Consider the following 20706-nt stretch of genomic DNA (forward strand, 5'->3'; position numbering starts at 1 on the left):
GTGGGTGGGTGGGCCCCCTCTGCTGACCCCCACGGCCCGCAGGGACAAGGAGACCAGCCGGGATGAATTCATCTTCTACTCCAAGAGACTCATGCGGCTGCTCATCGAGCACGCGCTGTCCTTCCTGCCCTTCCAGGTGCGGATCTGGGGTGGGGGTGGGGACCGGGACGGCGGGCGGCGCCTGGTGCTCACCAGCGCCTCCGCTGCTGTGCGCGCAGGACTGCGTGGTGCAGACCCCGCAGGGGCAGGACTACGCGGGCAAATGTTACGCCGGGAAGCAGGTACCGGCGGGGGCAGGATTGGGGCGGGGTGGGGAGGCGGGGTGCGGACCGCTCAGCCCCCTCCCCCCGCTCCGCTCCCCCCCCAGATCACCGGCGTGTCCATCCTGCGGGCCGGCGAGACCATGGAGCCCGCGCTGCGGGCCGTGTGCAAGGACGTGCGCATCGGCACCATCCTCATCCAGACCAACCAGCTCACCGGGGAGCCGGAGGTGCGGGCGGCCCGCGCGGTGGGGGGCGGGGCGGGCGTCCGCGGGGCGGCCCTGATGCTGTGGCTGCCCGCAGCTCCACTACCTGCGGCTGCCCAAGGACATCAGTGACGACCACGTGATCCTGATGGACTGCACCGTGTCCACGGGCGCTGCGGCCATGATGGCTGTGCGCGTGCTCCTGGTGAGTGGGCGTGGGCAGCGGCGGGCCGCGGGCCGGTTGGGATGTTTCACCCCGTGCCTTCTGGCGCAGGACCACGATGTGCCCGAGGACAAGATCTTCCTGCTGTCGTTGCTCATGGCGGAGATGGGCGTTCACTCGGTGGCCTACGCGTTCCCACGCGTGAGAATCATCACCACAGCGGTGGACAAGCGCGTGAACGACCTGTTTCGCATCATCCCAGGCATCGGTGAGGCTGCCGAGGCCGGGTGTGCAGGGCCTGGGCACCGGGTGGACCAGAGTCCCCAACACAAGGGCCTGCTGCTTTTTCTAGGGAACTTTGGCGACCGCTACTTTGGGACAGACGCAGCCCCAGACGGCAGTGACGAGGAGGAAGTGGCCTGGGCGAGTTAGCTGGTGGCAGTTTCTTCCCACCCCCAGCCCCACCCAACTTCCGCCTGCCTCCTGGCCCGTGACAGAGACGTTAACTTATTTGTTACCATTGTAACTTATTCGATACATTTTATATAAATAAAGCTTTAGGAAAAATGAAGCGGTGACTGTTGAGCCGGGGGCGTGGTTGGCGGTCTACCTGGGACCCGGGCTTGGGGAGTGGCCACCAAGGCTGCCAGCTGCTGGGTTGCCTGAGTCCCCACGAGGCCGCCATGGAGAGGGGTGGAGTCCAGGGGCCTGGCTTCTGCTATGTCCTGGTCAGGACAGGCTTTCCTTGCAGTCCTGGCTTTGTTACATGGGCCCTTTGGTGGCCACCTGGCCTGGACCTAGGGCCCTGGGTCTTCACAGGGACATCCTCCACAGCCGCCCCCCACCCTACCACAGGTCTGTACCATCAGGCAGCCAGCCCAGCGGAAATCGGTGTGTGGGCGGCTGTAGGAGGGCGTGATGAGCACGTCCTGGCCACTGGCAGGAGCCCCGGTTCTAGGAGAGGTGGCCGGCGCCTCAGCGGCCCAGCCTTGCCTCCTTTGAGGACCAGAAGCCCTCATCCAGCCCTGCTCTCACTGCTGCTGGGCTTGAGGGGGAGGCTCCTCTGGCCCCTCACGTGGCCGGTGTGTGGCAGGCCTGCCTGTGGGAGGTTTGCACGGTGCGAATGTCCTGGCCGCAAGTGGGCTGTCGGGTGCCCGTCTCCCACCTCTGCCACCCTCCCTCCAGCCCTGGCTCTGGCCTCTTTCTTGCCCTCCTGGTCTGCTTGGTCCCACCCCCTTCCACAAAGGCCATGTCATGGAAAAGCTTGTCGTGGGGTGGAGACAGGAAGTCACTGAGTGGGGGGGGCCAGGCCAAGGGCGGGCAGATAAAGGCGGGAGGCTTGTCCACAGGGTGGCCAGGCACCGGGGACAGAGGACTGACGCGGGCTCAGAGGTCAGCAGGAGGGCTTCTCCCCATCCTGGTGAGTGAATCCCTCTCCCGTGTCTGCGGGGTCCCCATTCATTCATTCACTCATTCTTGTGCTGTGTTGGAACCTGGAGGCTGCCCCAGGCCTGACCCTGCTCAGCAGGTGTGAAGGGGCCATGAGGTGGGGAAGGTGCCATTTTGTCCGGCCAGTTCTTCCTAGATGAAGACTGGGGCAAACAGCTGGTGAGGAGCCAGGCAGGGCCGGGTCATTCCTGGGCAGGTCCACCAGAGTCTAGCTGGGGCTGACGAATCCCACGAGCTCCCACACACGCAGATGCATGCACCAACACCCCCACACACGTCTGGTGCAGCAGCACAGAGCACATCCACACGTGCGCACGTGTGTGTCAGGAGAGGAGCCAGCTGCCCCTGCCTCACCCAGCCACCGGCCCCTGGGGGCAGATGGCCTCTGCCCTCTTCTTGAGGGTCAGTGGGGCCCTAGGGCAGAGCCTGGAGGCAGAAGGCCTGAACCAGAAGCCCTGCCTTCTCCAGCTGGGGTCCTCTCATCAGCGGCAGCTCAGGGACGCCAGGCTACACGATAGGGGACCTCTTCAGCCCATTTCCTGCCAGGGCCCCGTGGGGTGGTGAACAGCCATGGGGGAGGGTCTCTGGGGTGCCAATGGGAGAAGAGCAATTCCTCTGACCCCCAGGAGCCTCTCAGGCCCAGAAACAGACTTTCCTGGAGCAGTGCTTTGCACAGCCGCTGGACACATCAGGGCTTAAGGCTGATTGGGGGCTAGGAGCTAGGGGGCTCTTGTGCTGCCTTTCTTGGAATCTGGGGGCCGGGGGTGGAGGAGAGAGGGGAGCTGTGAGGATGGGAGAGGGCGAGGTGGGTGGGATACAGAGCTGGAGCTCCCTCCCTGTACTTGCCCAGAAGCCTTTGTGACACTCAGGGTGAGGGTCTCTGAGGGGAACCCGTCTGCCGAGGGCTCCGCCAGCTACCCCTGGGCAGTGCCTCCAGGACTGTCCAACTTGAGAATGGTGTCTCCAGGGTCAATCTCAGGTTCGTCAGCCCGCGAGGTGCTGCCCCCTCCCCTGCAGCGGCTGCCACAGGGCGAGGAAGAAGGCCCTGGCCTGGCGGGATGGGAAGCCAGGGGCACCCCTTCTGGGACAGCGGATGGGGCCCAAACCCAGCATTAGGCACATATGGTTGTCACGCTGACTCAGCAGCTCACACATGCCCAATGCACACAGCAGCAGCAGGGTCTGGAAGGGCCTGGGGAAGGACCTGGCTCTCAGGGCGCCTCACCTGGGCCACCGGGAGCATCCACTGCCTGGGCTCCAGGGCCCTGTTCCAGGCCTGTGGCTGGAGGCTGCGATTTTCAGGCTGTCCATGGTCAGGTTGAGAATTTGAGGGGAGCAGAAGTGGAGGAGCAGAGGACTCCGAGGGCGGAGGTGGCTGGGCAGTGGGCAGCAGGTGGATTTTGGCTGTGCTTGGGTTAGAGGGTGAGAATGGGGCAATTCACACACAGGTAGCAGGGACCCAAGTCTGTGACCCCACAGGATGGGGCCCTGAGGAGGGACTGGGCTGGGAGCAATGGGAACTCCAGCGGTGACATCAGCTAGGCCGAGCACCTTGCAGGTGAGCACTGCTCCGGGGTCCCTTGGCGCATCTGACTACCAACCAGTTTCCAGTTGGGGGCCAAGAGTGGTTCTGGTGCCACATGGCCGGGGTGGGGTAGGCTCTGGCTCCCAACCTCCGGCATGTGTGTCCCTGACCAGGACGTGCAGGGGCCTATTGGGGTGGAGGGAGCCCTGGTCCCAGGCACTGGAGGAAGTGTCCCCGCCATTCCCCGAGCTCTGGGGAACCCATGGCTGAAATGGGGTGCCCGGCAGGGTTCATCTTGGGTGGGAGCAGGGGGTCCCTCTGAAGCAGGGTGTCCACTCCTCTAGGAGTTGGAGTGGGGGGATGGGCGGGCTGGGGATGGGGCGGCCCCACCACCAGAACGGAAGGGCGCCGGGTCTCCCGGCGCGGTGATGCTGGCACGGACCCTGATGTTGACCCGGGACGAGGGGCCCAGAGCGCCGCAGCTGCCGCTGCACATGCTCCGGGAGACGCTGCTTCGCGTGGGCAGCTGCCGCCGGGGACGCCTCCAGACCCCCGCGGCCCGCGCGCCCTTGGGAGCCAGGTCGCCCGTGTCTCCAAGTCCTGCCGGCTCGCCGACGTTATTGAGCGAGAAGTCCTCCTATGGCCTTGGCGTCCCGGGTCCCCAGACCCCTGCCTGTCCCCGCCGCCGCCGTGACTCACGACTGACTGCGACGGCCACCTGCTGGGCATCTGACCCCGGACCTGGGGCGCGGTTTCCGGGCGGCCCTTCCTGGTGGTCTAGCCCAGGGAGACCCCGGGGACCAGTCAGCTGGGGTCTCAGCGCAGGAGAGCACACGCCATGCGGGGTGGGGGTGGGGAGCCGGCTTCGGGCAGGCCCCGCCCCTCCCGGCAGACCACGCCCCCGCGCCCCAACACTAGTTCCCTGGTCGTGCTCTTGGCAGGTGGTGGGGCGCCAGGCGGACCGTGGGAATCTCCTGAAGCCCCATTCACCCCGGTCCGCGGCCCTGGACACGGTGCAGGTGGGGCGGTGGCCCTAGGCCAGGAGGGGCGGAGGCTTGTCACTTGGGTTCTCTGTAAGAACCCCACGTGGGAAATACTGAAAATAAGCGTGGTACTCCCTACTTAAGAAAATCAAGAATCAGGGAAAGCGTCTGCCTGGGAGGGAGGAGCGCAAGGGCCTGTGGGGCCGCGGGAAGACCGCAGGGCCACTCTGCAAGGCAGTTTGGGGACACCAGTCAAGGGCTTGCCGCTCAGTGCTCAGGGACCGCAGCGCGCCTGCGCGCCTGGGGGTAGGCTGGGAGGGCAGCTCCGCTTCCAGAGAAAACCTAAAACCCCAGGTGCCCCACCAGCAAGGCCGGCAGGACTGGTGGTCACGTCCCAGGTGGTCTGGACGCTGTGAGGCCACCCGCACTACCAACACATAGTCACCTGTTTTCACTAGAACACACACTGCGGACACCCATCCAGGGCAGTGCTAACGGCCCATGGAACCTTTTAAAACTCAATGACGTGTATTCACGGACGCTGACACTGGTAGGCAGGGTTTAAAACCACGGACAGAAAGCGACTGACGAGCTAGTGGCCACCGCTGGGAGGGGACACGGGCTGGGAGAGAGGTACAAACAGGTTTTCACGTCATTTTTCCTTTAATGTAAATCCTAAACCAAACCACTCCTGATTTCTCATCTCCAAACCATCTCAAGGTATTTGTTACATTACTTAGTATTTTCACGCTGCTTTAATTTTTTCAGAATATTTTTGCACTGCCCTGAGCTAAGACCAAGGGCACAGAAGGAAAACCAAGCACTTCTGGGGGGCAGGTGTGAAGGGACGTTAACCTAAAGGGCATGGTGGACGGGGGCACCTGTGACCAGGTTTTCTGGAGACAGCTGCTGCCTACAACCCATGGGCCTCTCCGTCCTGATGCCAGGGTCCCCAGGCCTGAGCCTCACGTCAGTGCCAGCTGCACTGGCAGGGTACCACCCGCCTGGGAACAGAGCGGGAACGTGACTGGACGCAAACCCCTGGGGTCACACACACCTGCCTCTAAAAGGCTGAGATGGGTGCTTATCTCAGGGGTGAAGACACAGCCACAAAGGTGGTTTGAGTTCGGGGTGCCGGGCTGTCCCCTGCCATCATGGTGGGGAAGGAACTCCTGGGGACTGTGACCACTGCCAGGCCAGGTGGGAGGCTGAGCCCTTCCCAGGAGTACCCTCTGCAGTGCTGGGTCACCACCAGCTTGCAGATGACCCAGGAAGGCGGGACGATGGTGTCCAGGCATGAGGATGCCCTGGGTGGGGCAGGCAGGGGACAAGCCCAGGAAGCCTGCCCTTGAATGGCCAGGACCAGAGGCTGACACAGATGGAGAAGCCAAGGGTTGGCACAGAGCACAGGCCCAGTTGTGACGGCCACCGCCCCGACCACATGCTGGCAACTGTCCTGGGAGGGGAGGGGCTGGCCGGCCTGCACCAGGCCTCCTCTGCCACCCCCATCCCCCGCCTTGTGCTGCCAGCTGAAGGTGGGCCTGCTGTCCAGACATCGGTGGGCCTGCTGTCCAGACATGAGTGGCCCAGCTCACCAGGCTGGACAGTCACTACCTGGCAGCAAGGAGGGTGTTGCTGTCTGGGGGGAAGGGGACAGTGCTGTAGGGCACCGCCTTGTCTGGACATGTCCCAGGGGGGCTGCAGAACCCACACACCAAGCTGCCCTTGGCTTACGGGTCTCACAGATCACGCTTTCCTTCTTCACTCCCGTGAACACTGAGAAAACGAGGGGAGGGGTGTCTGTCCACACTTGGACCAAGCAGGTGGAGTAGGGTTCTAGCCCCCTCAGTGCAAGACCGCCCAAAACAGGATTCTGCAGGGATTGTTCAGTAAGACACACGCCTGCTCCGCAGTGAAAACATTTATTTTACAAGTTATCTTTAAGTCAACATTCAGACACACAAGACGGAGGTCACCATGGGAAACCACCGCAACCCTCCAGCCGGGCCCTTCGGTGCGCACGTGGGTGGCAGGGCACAAGGGACCCCCACCGCAGTCGGGTTCCAGTCACAGGACAAAACGGGCATGGATGACAGCTTTCCATGCATTTACACGTAAGTTCTTAAAAACAATGTAAATATATTTCACTATAAACTGCCCCCCTCACTTAGCGTGAAACACGACCCCACTTCCCAGTGAAACCATCTACTGAAAGGTGCTGCCTGCAGGACCGGCCCCTGGGCCGACCTGTGTGTGGCCAGGACAGAGACCCGTTTAGAATGCAGCTTTGTCACTGATTGTACCTGATGCTTACAAAGTTGGTTTAAAGTTTCAAGGGAGGAAAGGGTTTCCAGCCACCTCCTAGATGTCACACAGAGACACTCAGCACCCCAGCAGCCCTGGTGCCTGACCCTGGCAGGCGAGTTCCCCACAGTGCCCTCAGGCGCCAGGCACACGGCAGGGACCGCGCTCCCTTCCGTGCCCCCAGCAAAGGTCTCAGGGACCCTGCTCCTGCCCAGCTCGCCAAGGGGCCGGAGGCTGTTGTGGAGCCCACACACACACCAAGGACACACGGGGACACCCACCGCCCACACCCACAGCAAACGTCCCACCATGCTGGTAAGGGCTGTAAAACGGAGCTTCACCAATTCCACAGGAGGATGGGTCACAACCAAAGTGACAAAAACAAAACGTCAGTCCTGTGTCACATGGGTTCACAGCTCAGAACATGAGAAAGGAATGAGATCAGTGACTTTTTCGTCTCCTGGCAAGACGCGCCGAGAGCCAGGGAAGGACAGACAGGGCCCCCAGCTCTGCCTTCCTGCCAGTGCCTGGGCGTGCGCCCTGACCGCCCGGACAGCTAACTAGGAAGGCGCAACACTTAGTGCCACGTTGGACGCAGTTTGAAACGAGAAGGAAGCTGAAAGGAAGACACGAGCACATCACTGAGCGGAAGCAAACCTACACGCAGCAGCCACAGCCGGCCACGCGTGGCCAGTGCTGCCTGGCCGATAGGCATGCTGCTCCGGTGCCCGGCAAGCCCTGCCCTCGGCAAAAAGGACAGGCTTCATCGTGCACCGATGCCAGCACTGACCACACGTGGCCCCGACTCTGGGGAGCCCCGAGTGAGGCAGAGGTCGCCCCCCACCCCCCTTACACACCAACAGGGGTGCCTCTCCCGGCTCACCTCTGCGCAGCAGGGACACTGACCACACGAGAGAGGAAATGTGCCTAGGGGTCTGTGTCCTGAACCAGGACGGGGACCTGACAGAAATCCGAGGAAAACGGCAAGGGGTCCTAGGGTACCAGGCCTCAGGCAAAGGCCGTCACCATCGTCATCACGACGATCTGCTATTCACAAACTCCATCAGACCTGCCCCTGGGGAGCCTGTGTGTCTAGGAAAAGATCAACAGACACCTGGCAAGCGACTCAGTGACATGTGACGGGTCGTGGCTGGGCTGAGGCCAGGCCCCAGGGACAGCACAGGGACTGCGAGGCTTAAGCCGGGCTCCTGGCCACTCTGGGGAAAAAGAACTCATTTCCTAAGGTATTCCCAGAAACATCACAAAGGCTGCTTCCGGCCTACAGCTCTCGCTGAATCCTGCAGCTGCTCCGCTGAATAGCAGAGAAGATGCCCCTGTCTCGCCTCCTCCCTTGTGCCTGGGGGTGGGGGGTGGGGGTGTGTGTGTGAATCAATGAATTTCATATCCTTTTATGAGGCCTGATTTCAGCATATTTCTAATTTCGCATCACAGTGCATAGCCCCCCTCTCATCGAATGTCTCTGTGATCCTTTTCATGGGCAGAAAACAAACCCAGCCCCAGGTCCCAATGCCAGCCTGCAAGAGTGCTCGGCCGGGGGCACTGCTTTCAGAGTGTCCGTTCTGTCCTGACACTGCTGTCCCATACAGCCACGTCCTGGCCACGTCAGCCTGCCCTCTGCATGGCCCTGAGTGGGCAGGCAAGGGCAGCGAGTGAGGACAGAGGCTTCAGGGACGCGTTCTGGTCCCTCTCTGAGCCAGGGAACTGCCACTGCACAGCTTCTCCAGCTCGTGCTTTTCTCCTGGAAACCCAGGGATGCTCAGCAGCGGCCACTAGGTTCATGCTGCAGAAACCAGGCCCACTTGGTCCGCTCGGGTCTCCAGCGGCCGGCTCAGGTCCAGCAGCGAGCAGCACATGCAGTATGCTGGCACGGGCACAACACAACCCCTGTTCCTCCTGTCTCCGCAGCAGGGACACCACCCACAAGGTCTGGGACATAGACACGACAGACGACTTCCAGCAGTTCACAAAAGGGGCTGCTCGCAACAGTGGTGAGGCTCCTGTGGTCCGGCTGCTGCCTAACAAGCCCAAGGACACTAGGGCCTCCCGGACCCCAACCCTGCTAGGCCAGAGTGCACCCTCGGTCCTGCTGGGCCTTCCCCCAGGAAGCTGACGGCCCCAGCTCTGCCGGAAGCATCAGCAAGGCCGAAGGGAGCAGCTGAAGAAAGGGGGTGGGGTGGGGAGTGGGGGGGCTGAGAGGGGCCATGCAGCCATGTGCCACCAGCAACTTGGGCCCCCAGCCCCTCTGACTACGATTAATTGGACCACTGCTACTGCTTGTGGTTCTGAAGTCCAGACGTGATTTTAAAGAGGCCACGTGGGCCTGAAGGAATGTGGAGGGTGATGCAGAGAAGGGGGGCCCTGTCCGTCCAGCTTGTGGCCTGGGGTAACACTCGAAGGACAGGGGCCTTGGGTCCCTGTGACTTGGGGACTCAGGCCAGACACAGGCAGACCACATGGTCTCAGGCCAGGAGCCTCCTACACCAACAAACTCACCCATGGGAAAAACCCCACCACACGGCCACGCACATGAGGCGAGCAGGTCCTGAGCAAACTGTCCTCGCCACCAACGCTGGGCGCTGGCGGGCCGTGCCCGTGGCTGGCCACACTGCTGGGGCAGCCCCCACCGCAGCCCCAGGGGCACAGGGGAGGAGCAGCCTGGGAGGCTCCAGCATCCGGCCAGGGCAGCCACACTGCACCCCACTCGCAGCGCAGACAGACATGGAGCGTGACCCCGTACATGCTTAGAAAGGAGACACAGAAGACAACGACGTAGCTAAACGGCTGTAAATACGGCATGCTACGCGCTTCACGTGGCAGGGGTCGGGGAGCCCGGCGCGGTGGCCCCCCCACGCTGGGACTACAGTTTATGATCCTAAGGTTGACGTGGCCGGCGCGGGCGTCTCCCGTCACGGCTGCTCCTGGGCTTAATTGAACCCGTCGGTGTGGTAGCTGGGGTGGGAGTCGGCCGTGAGCTGGGTGGTCTCTGTGGCAGACGCTGGCTGTATGACAATCGGCGTGTCTGTGGCCTCTGAAAAGCAATCACACGCGTGTTCATTGCACGAGGACGGCAGCCTCGCCGTCTGGCCCCTGACAGCACCGTCCTCCGATGACAACGCTCCGTCGCCTGGTCGCTCTACTGGGCCAGAGGTCGCGGGACAAGCACTTGGAGGGGAGAGGCTATTTGCTGACCTCCACCCAGCATGGCCTTCCAGACAGTCACCTCAGGCCACCGCCAGCCCGCGCGGCCCGCCCCCTCCTCGATCCCTCGGAACTACGCTACCACGGTGAAGGCAGGGACGGCCCTGTGCGTCTGCTTTTACCTCGGTGTCCAGTTCACACCTCAACAGTCCCAGCTGCCACCACACACACTCCCGGCACAGTGTCAGTGCCCTCCTGTTTGACGAGACAGGTGACACCGTTGAGGGCCCGTGCCGGCTGCGCCCCACACACGACGCGGCCCAGCTCGCACTCACCGCGCTCGTCCGACTGCAGCTGCGCCTCCAGGTCCTCGGGGGACACGTAGAAGTCGGCGTCCTCACCCTCGGGCGCCCTGGGCTTGCACCGCCCACAGCAGCAGTTGAAGCAGCAGCACAGGCAGCAGCAGCAGTAGCAGCAGGTCAGCAGCCCGCACACAACAAACAGGGCCTGCAGGGACAGGGGAGCTGGTTGGCGGTGTGGTCCCCACACCCCGGGCACGGCCCCCAGAGCCGCCCGGGCACTCCACGTGAGAGCAGTGGCTGGCCGACTGCGCAGTGTAAAGGGAGGGCAGAGGCGGAAGGAGGACAGTCTAGAGCAGCGGGAACGGGCACCGCACCCAACAGGAGGTGCCCAGGGTGGGCTTCCTGCTCCCAGAGCCACGCCAGCGGGCACAGCCTCGGCCTAACCTGTGGCGGGGGCATAAGATAAAGGAGGAATGTTACAAAAGAAAACAAGGGAATACGGCAAAGGCTTCTCAAGTGAGACTTCCAACGAGTCTTCCCAGCAATAAAACACCCCCCGCCCCGCAACGGCACCATGCTCTGTCCTGGCTCTACCTTTTGGAGAACTTACGGTGACTCGGGGCGAACATGGTGCTGACACACTGGCGTTGTGCATTTGGTGTTACAGGCAGAGAGCCAAAACCTCTGCCCACATGCACAGAGGACGAACACAAAGACCATCACGTGCCCAGAAATCAGTGCTCAGGAGTGTGGAGCACGGGCCTGGGACGCCCCATCCGTGAGATCGGAAAGCCTACCGGGCCCAAGACAGCAGCAGCCCCTCACCTTGGCCCACCAACTGGACAGCACGAAGTAGGTGTTCACGTTCTCCTCCCCAAACTGCTCGGCCACGTAGAGTCCTAGCGAGCCGTATTTGTCGTAGATGTTCCTCTTGGTGGCGTCCGTCAGGATGGCGTGGGCGTTGTTGATCTCCTTGAACTTGTCCGCGGCCTCGGGGTTATCGGGGTTCTTGTCAGGGTGATACTTCAATGCAAGTTTCCTGCAAACCAAAGCCATGTCTCAGCCTCACGCTTCACGTCCATCCACTGGACAGATGGGCCAGCGCAGACACGCCTGCCCATTGCCATCGCACTCTCCAACTTTCCACAGAATTCGAGAAGGGCAAGGTCAAAAGAAATCTCTGCAGTCATTTCAGGGCGTAGCTCCCTGCCCAATCCATCCACAGAGAAGTGGGTCCCCAGGGGAGAGAGGGTCACCCTGGGAACTTCCCACAGCACCAGGCAAACCCTCGCGTCTGTCCTGGCGGCTAACTGCAAATTTGCCAATTGAAGTGATAAGTGAGGTGGGGTGCTGTGGCCCCTGAGCGTGCATTTGTCAGTACACACTGCTGAGGACACAGGGGAAGTCCACCTGAGGCGTCTGGATTAGCGACGGTGTCTCTTACAGCTCAGTCAACAGAGCTGCACAGAAGGACATGCCCCTCACTGCCACCACTGTTGACGCCCTGCAGCCCCACTAGCCAGCAGCTCACGCCCGGTCCCCGCACAACTGTCCACTCCAGGGCACACAGTCTGTAGCAACTACAAAGTGCTCTTCACTGTTGCCAAGGAGACAGAAGTATAAGGAACAGTTGTAAGCTACAAAGGGACACACCACACATGCAAAGGCAATTTCCCAGGGAAATGCAGTCGGCAGTTCTGGGTCAGTGCCAAGAAAACCCCCGGGGCGTGCCCAACCCCCAGGAGGGATGCGGTAGGCCTCTTACCGATAGGACTTTTTGATGTCGTCGGCGGTCGCATTCCTGTCCAGCCCAAGCACATGGTACAGAGACTCCCCTGAGGTAGAGAGGGAGCGCTGTCTCTGGTCCGCCATGGTAGGCTAATCTACAAGGGAAATGTGAAGAAAACACCAAAAAGTACAGGTAAAAACTGCAGCCACAGAGCTGATGGACTTTACTCGACGCAGTGCTTCTAAGCACCAAGTCACAATACTGTTTGTGGGGACCATGACGTAGAGGCAGGACACACTGCAGCAGACAGGTGTGGGGCGTGGCCCCACGTCGGGCAAGGGGCAGTTTTCCACTGGGCATGTGTCCTGCCCCAAGGAGGCTATAAAAATCACGTGCATTTACTATCACCCCTCCAGCGGCCTCCAGCTAAAAAACGACCAAAAAAATGAAGAAATTGTGAAAATGGATAAAAATGCAAGACACGACCATATGCTACCTGCGCAAGGCACACTTTAAAGACAGAGCCTCAGAATACATGAAGACAGAATTAAAGGGAGACACAGACAAGCCTCACAGCTACAAAAATCTTAACACACCTCTCAGAAATTGACAAAAAAAAAAGAAAAGAAAAGAAAAGAAAAAGGACCAGGATGGGCTGGCCGAATGGCGCGATGGTTAAGAACTGGCTTGGGACACCAGAGGGCCCCGGTTCGGATCCCACATATGAGGGCCAGTGACACTGCCCTCTACAGCTAAGATGCTGAACAACAGCTCAACCTGGAGCTGGGCTGCCGTGAGTCGCCGGCGATGGTGTAGGCTGCAGCCCCTGCAGCAGTAGGTTGCCATGGGCTACCGTGTGTAGCCAGCAGCCAGCATGAGCAGCCAGCAGCCGCTGTGAGCGGCCATCCAGAGGCCGGCGACTGATGTGCCTCGCCCGGGAAGAGCACAATGATGGTGCCAACTTGGGCCAGTGAAGCAATGTCCTCCGCAACTAGACTGAAGAACAAAAAGACAGCAACTTGTCTGTTCCCCTCCCCCAATTCCCCAGCACTGTTCCCATCCCCCAATAAAGATCTTTAAAAAAAAAAAAAAAAAAAGAAAGAAAAAGGACCAGGAAAAACACTGTCAATCTGAAGAACACAATCAACCATGACCTAACTGATACTTACATGACATCCAGCATCTTAAAAATCACCAAGACATACTACATACTGAACCTTAAATTTCAATAAATTTAAATGGGTTGAAATCATACATAGTATGGTCCCTGACCTTAATAGAAGTAAATTAGAAACCCAACAGTAAGATATCTAGGAAAACCTCAAGTTTTTTTTTTTGTTTTTTTTTTTTTAGCTGAGCCACCCTGCCACCTGTTGGCGGCTCAGCAGCAGCTCAGCTTGGGCAGGGACTCGAACCGCTGTTGCTCAGAGCTCAAACTCTTGAGCGAGCTCTTAACCAACTGAGCCACTTGGCCGGCCCTCAAGTATTTAATCTTAAACAACACACTTCCAAGTGACATGTAGCTCAAAGAAGAAATGGCAAGGGGAATTTAAAAACATTTTAAATTAAATAACAACAAAATACAACATATTAATCAAGACCTAAGGTTCAACCTCATAATGCTACAAAGCAGCAGGGAAAACCCAAAAGAAATGGAAGGAAGGAAATAATGAAGAGCAGAAATCAACAAAATAGAAAATAGATTTTAACCAAGCCAAAGGTTGGTTCTTTGAAAACAACAAAACTAATAAACAACTGGCCAGACTGATAAAGGAAAAAAAAAAAAAAAGGCGCACAAGGAAAGAAAGGGGCTCCTCGCCAGACCCTACAGGCATGAGGACAGTAAGAGAAGGCGAGGGACAGCTTTACGCCAAGAGATCAGACCAAATAAACAGACACCTTGAATAACACAATTTACCAAAAGCGAACAGAGGATGAACAGAAAATCTGAGCAGCCCTACAGTCATTAACAATTGAATATGGAATAGAAAACTCCAGGCCACAGTGGTTTTTCTGCTAAATATTCAAGGAAGAAATGACACCGATGTTACACAAACTTTTTCAAAAACAAAGCAGGGGGCTTTTCCTAGCTTGTGTTTGGAGGCCAGCATGACCCTGATACTCAAACCTGACAAAGACAGGTTTATCAAAAAAAATTATCAAAAAAATCCCTCACATGGATGCAAAAACACTAACAAAACATTAGCAAATTGAATCTAACTTGATACAAAAAGTTATATAAATCACAATCCAGCAGAAATTATCTCAGGAACGCAAGCTTGATGTAACATTTCAAAATAATCAATGTAATTCACTATTTTAATAAAACAAGTGAGATAAACCACATGGTCACCTCAAAGATTCATAAAAGCATCTGGTAAAATTCAACACCAAGTAAAGATTTAAAAAATTCTCAGCACATTGGGAATAAACGGGAACTCCGTCTGTCTGATAAAGGGCAGCTCACCGCAAACCTACAGCTAACACACCTATGCTCAGGCGTGAAGTCCTGATTGCTTCTTTCTGAAGACTAGACTATGACAAGGATGCCCCACTCTTAGCACCTCCATTCAACACCGTTCTAGGACTCCTGTAAACTGCAACAAGAAAGGGCTAAAAAGACCATAAAAGACCTGTTTTGGGTCAGGATGGCAGATTTTTTAAACAAACAAACACAGACATAAACCTGTCCCTATTCAGATGACTTGGTTGTTTACATAGAAAATCCTAAGGAATCTACCAAAACCCAACTAGAATAAGTCACGGGATATAAGTGTAATACTTAAAACAACCTATTTTTCTTTGACAGCAGTAAACAATTAGAAAATTTTATTACAGAAGTCCCCCATCTCGGTTTCACTTTCCGCGATTTCAGTCAACCGCGGACCAAAAATGTTAAATGGAAAATTCCAGAAACAAACTATTGAGGAGTTTTAAATTGCACGTCCTGAGCAGAGTGATGAAATCTCATGCCATCCCACCCAGGACGTGCATCCTCCCTTCATCCAAAGCATCCCTGCTGCCTGTGCCCCCGCCCATCCATCGCTCAGTAACCGTCTGGGTGAGCGTCTGGGTCAGCGGTTCTCAACCTGTGGGTCGCAACCCCTTTGGGGGTCGAACGACCCTTTCACAGGGGTCGCCTAAGACCGTCGGAAAACAAAAAGATACTTACATTACGATTCATAACAGTAGCAAAATTACAGTTATAGAGTAGCAACGAAAATAATTTTATGGTTGGGGGTCACCACAACATGAGGAACTGTATTAAGGGGCCACGGCATTAGGAAGGTTGAGAACCGCTGGTCTGGGTGATCGGCTGTCACAGTATCGCCTGTGTTCAGGTCACCCTGATTGTGCTCATAATGGCCCCAAAGCCACTCACACACCTTTTATTGCAGCATATTGTTATAACTGTTCTCCTTTACTAGTTACTGTTAACCTCTTACTGTGCCCACTTTATAAATTAAACTTCACCACAAGTGTGTATGTGTAGAAACAACAAGGTGCGTGTACAGAGCATTCGGTACTATCCACCACGCAGGGAGCTACTGCGGGTTGTGGACGTGACTTCCATGCATGAGTGGGGACTGCTGTATATATAAATTTCACCCACAGCAGCCTCCAAAGCCATAAAATTATTTAGGAGTAAAATTTAACAAAAGACCTACGAGACCTCCACATTGAAAACTACATGCTGCCGAGAGAATGAAATGTCTAAGGAAGTGAGATTCACCAACTCATCATGGATTACGAGGCTCAGATGATCGCGATCTAATTCTCTCCAAATTAACCTATAGATTCAATGTAAGCTTCAGGCGTTTTTGTAGAAAATGACAAATTGACTTAAAAATTAGTATGGCAACGCAATGGGCGTAGATTAGCCCGGCAATGTCAATAAAAAGAACAAAGCTGGAGGATGTATACTACCTGACTTCAACACATGCCCATGTCAGTGTGTGCGAACCCAGGCTGTTTGGTGCCGACGAAAAGGAGGCAACAGCACAACAGAGGCCCCGGCAGACCCACACCTAGGCGGCCACAGGACGAGTTGGAACACGCCTGCTACATACACCTGAAAGATGGCTCCACCCACAACACACAAAAACATACACAGCTCAGTTATTAAGATGAAAAATGGGCAAAAGACTTGGACGCTTCAAAAGATATCTAGATGGTCAACAGTATATGAGATGTTCATCATCAGTCATTTAGAAATGCAAATAAAATGAGACAGCACTACACATCTCCTAGAAGGGCTGGTACTAAAGAGATGGGTTATATCTAGTACCGGTAAGGATGTGAACCAACACCAACTCTCCTAGGTGCGGAGAATGGGAAATGGGGCAGCCCTTTTGGAAAACAGTCTGCTGGGACTTAAAAAGTTAAACACTTCACATGACCCAGCAATTCCACTGCTAGGTATGGCGCTTACCTGCAATAATGAGAACCTATGTCCACACAAACACCTGTACACAACTGTTTGCAACAGCTTTATTCACAGTGGCCCAAGTCTGCAAACAACCCAAAGGTTAATACGGCATGACTCCACTGATATAGCATTTTTAAAATGATGAAATTCTAGAATTGGAAGACAGATTGGTGGCTGCCAGGGGTTAGCAATGGGAAGTGACTGCGACTATGAAAGGGCAGTACGAGGGTCCCTGTGTTGTTGGAAATGCTCAGCATGGTGACTCTCGTGGTGGACACACAAACCAACACAGGTGATAAAACTGCGTGCGTGCAAGCACGTGAAAGTAAAACAGGAAATCGGAGAAGGCCGAAAGATCACATCACACCAGCATCCTGGAGTGCGATTAAACTTAGTTTTGCAGATTGTCACCACTGGGGGAGCCAGGCAGTGTCTGTGTAATTTTTACAGCTATTGGGTTGTCGGGAAAGTCATGACACATTTTTGCAATGTAAAACATAGAAAAACTACATCATGACTTTCCTAACAACCCAATACATGTGAACCTGTAATGATCTCAATTAAAATGGAAATTAACAGCTAATCACTGGACCAACTCAAGGTTACTTGGTCAGTTTAGACCATGAAAATAAGTCTGAACTACAGACAACGCAGCATAGTGGTATCAGCAGCAAAAGCCAGATCTAAATAACCAGTAACACCAAAAGGCACACACAGCCTAAAGCCGTGACTAGCTAAGGGAGCTTTCCCACCGCTGCAAGTTAGCAAAAACTACCAGGCTGCCTTTCCAAGAAGTACGGGGGTGCAGCTTCATGGTCAGGCCCCTCGGAAGCAGGCTCCAGATCTTGCCAATCTCTCTGCATCTGTGAGAAGAGTGGTGGACGGGCCAAGCCCTGGAGCCACCCAGCTCCATCACTCACTGGCAGCCAGCAGCCAGCCGGCCAGCCATCTGAGAGACGGGGGTATGGACATGACTTCTACACTCGTTACTGATTTAATATCAATGTGAGATTATAGGCTGCTACGTAAAAATAAGGCGATGTGTTCATAATCACCAAAACTCAGAAGCAACCAAGACGTCCTTCAGTAGGTGAATGATCAACTGTGTCCCTCCACACAGTGGACTACTACTCAGCGCTAACAAGAAATGAGCCGTCAGGCCATGAAGAGACATGGAGGAACCTTAAATGCACATGACTAAGTGAGATGACCGAATCTGAAAAGGCTACACGCTGTAATTCCAACTACATGACCTTCTGGAAAAGGTACAACTATAGGGACAGTGACAGATCAGGGGTGGCCAGGGGTTGAGGAGAGGGGGAATTAATGGGCAGAACACAGAGAATGTTTAGGGCAGTGAAACTATGTCATGTGACACTACAATGGTAGGTACATGTGATCATACACTGTCCAAACCCACAGAGCATGCCACACCGAGAAGGACCTGAGTGTGAACTATGGCCTCAGTAATTATAATAAAGACATACCAACACCGCATCATCGACCGTTAACAATGCACCGTACTAATGCAGGATGTTAGTTAACATTATGGGCGAAACTTGGGTTGGGGGACTACGTGGGAACTCGTGTACATTCCACGCAATTTTTCTGTAAACCTAAAACTGCTCTAAAATAGTCTACCAATTAAAAAGCAAAATACAAAAAATAGCTGATGACCCCAGAGCAAAAGGGGCAAACTTCTGAAATCCTCAGAGAGTGAAGTCTATTATAATACTTTATATAAGTAGTGCAGAAAAGGAGTACAGAAGGGTGAGTGTCCGTGGAGATCGCCACTGGGCAGTGAAGCCTGAACTAAGCAGCTGGGCACAGTATGGGACCGAAGTGGCCGGAGGCCAAAGCAGAGACCACACGATACGGTTCGGGAAGGATCTTAGGAGAACCAGCACAGAGAAAAGAGGAAATCTGTCCAGCAGGAACCGGAAAGGCAAAGGACACAGCCAACTAGGAAAGCCAGTCAATTCAAAACAAAACAAGAGCTGAGAGAAAAGTCAAGTGGGCAGACTGAGGGCCCGAAGTACCAAGGCCACACTTGAACATCCCAGTCAAAACCGAGAACTTCCCAAAACCAAAAAAAGTTTCAAATTCTAAAGAGAAAAGATTTTCAGCCTCGAGTCCTATTACGAACCATGTGTAAGGTTGAAAGAACATATAAACGCAAGAGCTTGGGGAAAGCGCCGACAGTCAACCACACGAAGGGGCAGCTCAAGAAAGAGGAGAACACGTGGTAAGAGAGTTGGTGGCTGGCCAGGTGGCAGAGGGCCGGCAGGGGGGACGAGGGGTGCTCCACACTCCTGCGGGGGCCCCACTCCTTTCCCCATGCCCAGTTACAACCCACACTGCAAATGGGACAGACGACAGGACGCTGACAGCAGACAGCAGGCTGTGCTGGGGCCCCAACTCCCTCTGGGGCCCGCCTTGGCCGCTGGACGGGGTCCCTGTGTGTGGCAGTCCACAGAGGTCAGGGTCCCCCGCCACCTGAGGACGCAGGTACGACGGCAATATCACAGGCGAAGAGACGAAGCAGAGAGAGGTGAAGCTAGGGCCTGAACCCAAACGGCCCCGGGACACCAGGTAAGTCGCCGGGCAGTGGTGTGTGGCTGAGGGCAGGAAACAAACCAAGTCTCACGGCCAGGAGAGATGGAGGTGAGGGTTCTAGGCCCAGTTCTGAAAGCCTTGGGCATGTCCTTCTCACCTTCAGATGGAGAGGAGAACACCCAACACTCACCCCAGGGGCTGGGCTGGCACAGAGCCAGAGACCGTGGGCCGCTGCAGCCGTTCGTTGGTGGTGATGAAGGGGGAGACCTGGCCAGTGCCCCCCCAGCAGGTGTCAGGCCCGTTCTGCCCGTGTCAGAGTGCCACCGGGACGCCTGCTTAGCTGCTGTTAGGTCTGTGCTTTGCTCCTCAGAGCTGTTCTAGAAAGTATAAATTGGACAAAGTACTTTCTATTCTCAGGTACTCAATGTCTACTAAATAGTGGGCTTCTAGACCCCATCCGAGGGAAAATATCAAGAATGAGTACTTCTCTATCTGCTCCGTAAGCGACTGACTGACCTAAGACATGGAGAGGCAGCCAGCCACTTCCCCTGCCTGAAGACGACTGCCTACGGAAGCGGGAATTCTCAATGGCGACGCAGCGGAAGGCGGATGAGTGTGCCTGCCCCACGTCACAGTGCTGCGGGCACCAGCACACCCTCCTCTCAGAAAGGCCGCCCCAGAAGAACCACCACGCACTGGCCTGGCTACCAGGTAAGCACCCATCTTGGTTCACGACCAGCTTCTTAGCAGGTACAGATCACAGACTTTCAACACCTTAGAAATAATTTTCTTTGTTCCAATGAACTGCCATCCAAACCCCAAAGACTAACACTTGCTTAATAAGAAACCCAGAGATCAAACACTAAGGTGTCGTCCTGAGTCACTTGTGCATGGCAGCCCCCTGCCCAAACCGAGCAGCTCGAACACTCAGCGCCAGGACGCAGCGAATGACATTCAAACACTTGTGACCCAGGGATGTCACAGCCAGGCGAGTCCCCCACAGACAGAGGAGCACACTAACATTCCCATGGATGCGAGGGACACAGAGCTTCCAGAAAAAAACGACTTGGTGCTACAATCCAGCCAGTAAAGATGCAAACCAATAGGAGGCGGTCACACATGGAAAGCAGGGTAACAGGTCCGCAGGTAGGTGTAAACCCACAGGCACATCAAAACCAGGCTGAAAGACTGTGGGAACTCTGGCCACAAATCCAAACATAAAGGTCACAAACCTGCGAGGACAGAGGAAGTGGGGTGTGCAGAGTCCCCACCTCCTCGGCAGGTGGCGCTGCTGGAATGGGGGACAGGGGACCTGGGGTGGGAGCACAGCCCTCCTCGACAGGGGTGGAAGTTGCCTTGTGGACAGGGAGCAGCAAATCCATCCTATCACCTCAACACAAATTTGTTTGCCAAACTCAAGGAAAATGAAACAAATGCTCTTATTCTTTACCTGTTTCTATACCATTGCTTGATTTTTCAAATCATGGTCTTCTCTATGCTTTTTTGTACTGTTAGAATTTTTATAAATTTATGTATCATTTTGATAAAACCACAAAGCTGTCATTTTCTTTTTTTTTTTAGCTGAGCCATCCTGCTACCTGTTGGCAGCTCAGCGGCTGCTCAGCTCGGGCCGGACTCGAA

General features: G+C 55.8%; 2 protein-coding genes across 8 annotated transcripts in view; one reads left to right on the forward strand and one right to left on the reverse strand.

The window, feature by feature from the left end:
- Positions 1-1200, forward strand: part of UCKL1 (uridine-cytidine kinase 1 like 1) — an 11204-nt gene extending 10004 nt beyond the window's left edge. For all 6 annotated transcript variants that reach the window (XM_019637215.1, XM_019637214.1, XM_019637216.1 and 3 more), the window contains exons 10-15: positions 43-136; positions 219-281; positions 368-490; positions 564-671; positions 741-897; positions 982-1200. In XM_019637215.1, the coding sequence (XP_019492760.1) occupies positions 43-136; positions 219-281; positions 368-490; positions 564-671; positions 741-897; positions 982-1061 (625 nt within the window). In that variant the 3' untranslated portion in view covers positions 1062-1200. The remainder of the gene's footprint in view (positions 1-42; positions 137-218; positions 282-367; positions 491-563; positions 672-740; positions 898-981) is intronic.
- A 5292-nt stretch (positions 1201-6492) lies between these two features.
- Positions 6493-12269, reverse strand: DNAJC5 (DnaJ heat shock protein family (Hsp40) member C5). 2 transcript variants are annotated; one of them, XR_002123378.1, is made up of 5 exons: positions 12117-12269; positions 11177-11390; positions 10385-10556; positions 10232-10304; positions 9847-9939 (listed from the first exon to the last, which is right to left on the reverse strand). XR_002123378.1 is itself a non-coding variant. In XM_019637387.1 (4 exons), exons 1-4 carry the CDS (start codon positions 12221-12223, stop codon positions 9836-9838), a joined length of 597 nt encoding a protein of 198 aa, XP_019492932.1. In that variant the 5' UTR covers positions 12224-12268; the 3' UTR covers positions 6493-9835. The 2 variants fall into 2 exon arrangements, 1 of the variants encoding a protein (XP_019492932.1); XM_019637387.1 differs by lacking the exon at positions 10232-10304 and having other exon boundaries at positions 6493-9939; positions 12117-12268.
- Between the last annotated feature and the right edge of the window lie 8437 nt (positions 12270-20706).

This window comes from Hipposideros armiger, unplaced genomic scaffold (assembly GCF_001890085.2).
Source record: "Hipposideros armiger isolate ML-2016 unplaced genomic scaffold, ASM189008v1 scaffold_32, whole genome shotgun sequence".
Taxonomy (NCBI): Eukaryota; Metazoa; Chordata; class Mammalia; order Chiroptera; family Hipposideridae; genus Hipposideros; species Hipposideros armiger.